General features: G+C 33.9%; 1 protein-coding gene across 1 annotated transcript in view; it reads left to right on the top strand.

Moving 5' to 3' along the window:
* Positions 1 to 2948, top strand: part of LOC137634647 (uncharacterized) — a 5062-nt gene extending 2114 nt beyond the window's left edge. Inside the window, exons 3-4 of the mRNA XM_068367122.1 lie at positions 328 to 390; positions 2619 to 2948. Of these exons, the coding sequence (XP_068223223.1) occupies positions 328 to 390; positions 2619 to 2739 (184 nt within the window). The 3' untranslated portion in view covers positions 2740 to 2948. The remainder of the gene's footprint in view (positions 1 to 327; positions 391 to 2618) is intronic.
* The last annotated feature ends 798 nt before the right edge of the window (positions 2949 to 3746 follow it).

The raw sequence follows: 3746 nt of genomic DNA, 5'->3' as shown, positions 1-3746 counted from the left end.
TGTTTATTACTATTCTTTACTTTCATTATCATCCTTTTTTACGTTCATTACTATTCTTTTTACGTTCATTAATATCTTTCTTTTTTACGTTCAATACTATCTTTTTTACGTTCAATACTATCCTTTTTTACGTTCATTACTATCTTTTTTTACGTCCATTGCTATCTCTTTTTACGTTCATTATCATCCTTTTTTACGTTCATTACTATCCTTTTATACGTTCATTACTATCCTTTTCACGTTCATTACTATCTTTTTTCACGTTCATTACTATCCTTTTATACGTTCATTACTATCCTTTTTACGTTCATCACTATCCTTTTTTAGGTCTGTAAGCGACGGTCGAAAATCCGTGGCTTCAAGCAGTGTCACCAAGAAAGGGAAAACAAAGTAAGTTTTTATTTATCCACCTCCGCTAACGAAGTTGGAAGGAGGTTATTTTTTACCCTCTGTTTGTGAGTTTGTTTCTGTGTGTGAGTGTTTGTTTGTTTGTTTGCGAACAGCTTCCTGGCCACAATTTTAATCGTAGAGTAATGAAAGTTGTAGGGATTAAATGTTATATAAAAAGCTGGAAATGATAAAATTTTGGAAGGTCAAGGTCAGTCTTTTGGAAGGTCAAGGTCATGGTCTTTTGGAAGGTCAAGGTCATGGTCAAGCAAAATCTCCAATTCACGTAATCAGCCATAAGTTTGGACATCTAATTCAGAGATTTCAAACTTGGATCATATTTGAGTGTATGAAAATCAACGCCAATTGATAATGTTAAGGTCAAAGGTCAAGGTCAAGGTCGAGAAATAAGCTGCGCAGCGGAGGTCAGGTCTGCGCTCTACTGAGTAACCCTTTAATCATAGATTTATTTATAGTATCATACAGGAAACAAAATTACTTCAGACCCTTTTCAGATGGGAAACAAATTACTTCAGACCATTTTCCAAATAAGAGCAAATTACTTCAGACCCTTTTCCAGATAAGAACAAATTACTTCAGACCCTTACCAGAGAATAGACAAATTACTTCAGACCCTTTTCCAGATAGAAACCAAATTACTTCAGACCCTTACCAGAGAAGAAACAAATTACTTCAGACCCTTTTCCAGATAGAGACCAAATTACTTCAGACCTTTTCTAGATAAGAGTAAATTACTTCAGACCCTTTTCCAGATAAGAGCAAATTAGTTCAGACCCTTTCCCAAACAAGACCAAATTACTTCAGACCCTTTTCCAGATAAGAGCAAATTACTTCAGACCCTTTTCCAGATAAGAGCAAATTACTTCAGACCCTTTCCAGAAAAAAAAAAAACAAATTATTCAAACCTCTTTTCCATATAAGAGCAAATTACTTCAGATCCTTTTCAGATAGGAAACAAATTACTTCAGACCCTTTTCCAGATAAGAGCAAATTACTTCAGACCCTTTTCCAGATAAGAGCAAATTATTCAGACCCTTTTCAAATAGAAAACAAATTACTTCAGACCTTTTCCAGATAAGAGAAAATCAGACCCTTTTCCAGGTAAGAGCAAATTATTCAAAGCTCTCTTCCAGATAAGAACCAAATTACTTCAAAAACTTTTTTCCAGAGAACTAAATTACTTCAGACCCTTTCCAGAGAAGAAACAAATTACTTCAGACCCTTATCCAGATAGAAACCAAATTACTTCAGACATTTTCCAGATAAGAGCAAATTACTTCAGATCCTTTTCCAGCTAAGAACCAAATTATTCAAAGCTCTTTTCCAGATAAAAACCAAATTACTTCAGACCCTTGCTAGAGAAGAAACAGATTACTTCAGACCCTTTTCCAGATAGAAGCCAAATTACTTCATGTAGTTGACAATTGTCAGGTCTTTTCCAGATGAGAGCAAATTACATCAGACCTTTTACCAGATAAGAGCAAATTACTTCAGATCCTTTTCAGATAGGAAACAAATTACTTCAGACCATTTTCAGATAGGAAACAAATTACTTCAGACACTTTTCTAGAGAACTAAATTACTTCAGACTCTTTTCCAGATAAGAACCAGATTACTTCAGACCCTTCTCCAAATAAAAACCAAATTATTCAAACCTCTTTTCCAGATAGGAACCAAATTACTTCAGACCCTTTTCCAGAAAAGAGCAAATTATTCACAGCTCTTTTCCAGATAAGAAACAAATTACTTCAGATCTTTTCCAGATAAGGGCAAATTACTTCAGACCCTTTTCCAGATAAGAGATAATTACTTCAGACCCTTTCTGAGATAAGAGAAAATTACTTAAGACCCTTTTCCACATAAGAACAAATTACTGCAGACCCTTTTCCAGACAAGACCAAATTACTGCAGACCCTTTTCCAGATAAGAGCAAATTACTTCAGACCCTTTCCATATAAGACCAAATTACTTCAGACCTTTTTCCAGATAAAAACAAATTACTTCAGACCCTTTCCCAGATAAGACCAAATTACTTCAGACCCTTTCCCAGATAAGACCAAATTACTTCAGACCCTTTCCAGATAAGACCAAATTACTTCAGACCTTTTTCCAGATAAAAACAAATTACTTCAGACCCTTTTCCAGACAAGACCAAATTACTCCAGACCCTATTCCAGACAAGAAATAAAGTATTTGTTTTTTCTTTCCAGGGCCGCAGTCGTCAGTTCACAAGGGGGTAACATATTTGATGACTTCTTTGGTGCCAATTCGCAATCTTCCCTAAGAGTCAGTAGCCGTTCGGCGTCTGTTAGGCAGAGGGTTGGGCCATAATTGCTCTCCAATAAACATCCTAATTCTAGACTGAAATGTCCCAGTAAAATTTGAATAGGAGATATTCTTCATACTCCTAAAACTGCAATGTTAATTACAGATTTTTTAAGACTAGGGATGTTATAATTGATGTTCTAACGAGTTTATTAAATTTCAAAACATCTTTGGTTTTAAAGTTTCATATATGAAATAAATTCATCAGCAACATGTTTTCAAGACTAGAGATGTTATAATTGATGTTCCAACGAGTTTATTGAATTTCAAAATATCATTGTTTATAAAATTCCAAATATGAAAAAAATCTATTACCACATTTTTCCAGACTGAAGATGTTATAATTAATGTCCCAATGAGTTTATCAAATTTCCAAATATTTTTGTTTTTAAAATTTCATATATGAAAAATTATTAGCAACATATTTTTCAAAACTAAAGATGTTATAATTGATGGTCCAGCAAGTTTATTAAATTTCAAAATATCATTGGTTTTGAAGTTCCATATATGAAATAAATTTATTGGCACTTCGAAGTTGTGTAATTTTAACCCATAATTATATATATTAGATATTAACCCTTTTACCCCAGGCTATTTGGAAATTTCCAACCATTAACCCCCAAGGGGTTATTTTTTTCCCAGCACATTTTGCAGTATATTTCTTTTAAATTGCTCTAACAGCCTTAATTTTTGTCTTAGAGAGGTCAGGTTGGTCTCATTCTCTTGGAAAATGCCTGAATTTTCTCAAAAAATTATAAAAAAAAATATGTAAAAAAATTTTTTATAGCATTTTTTTGCAAGGACGTACCGGTACGTCCATGGGGGTAAAGGGATGGCTTTTGTGAAACGTACCAGTACGTCCTTTGGGGGTAAAAGGGTTAAGAATACTAAATAGTGAAGGTTTCATTAACGGAGTCTCCTTGTTCATCACCATCATCATCTCCTACATCTAACGACGCAAAGGGCCTCAGTTAGATTTCGCCAGTCGTCTATATCTTGAGCTTTTAAATCAA

The sequence above is a fragment of the Palaemon carinicauda genome, chromosome 45, assembly GCF_036898095.1.
Source record: "Palaemon carinicauda isolate YSFRI2023 chromosome 45, ASM3689809v2, whole genome shotgun sequence".
Classification (NCBI taxonomy): Eukaryota; Metazoa; Arthropoda; class Malacostraca; order Decapoda; family Palaemonidae; genus Palaemon; species Palaemon carinicauda.
The sequence above is the reverse complement of the archived record's forward strand: the minus strand, read 5'-3'. Positions and strand labels throughout refer to the sequence as shown.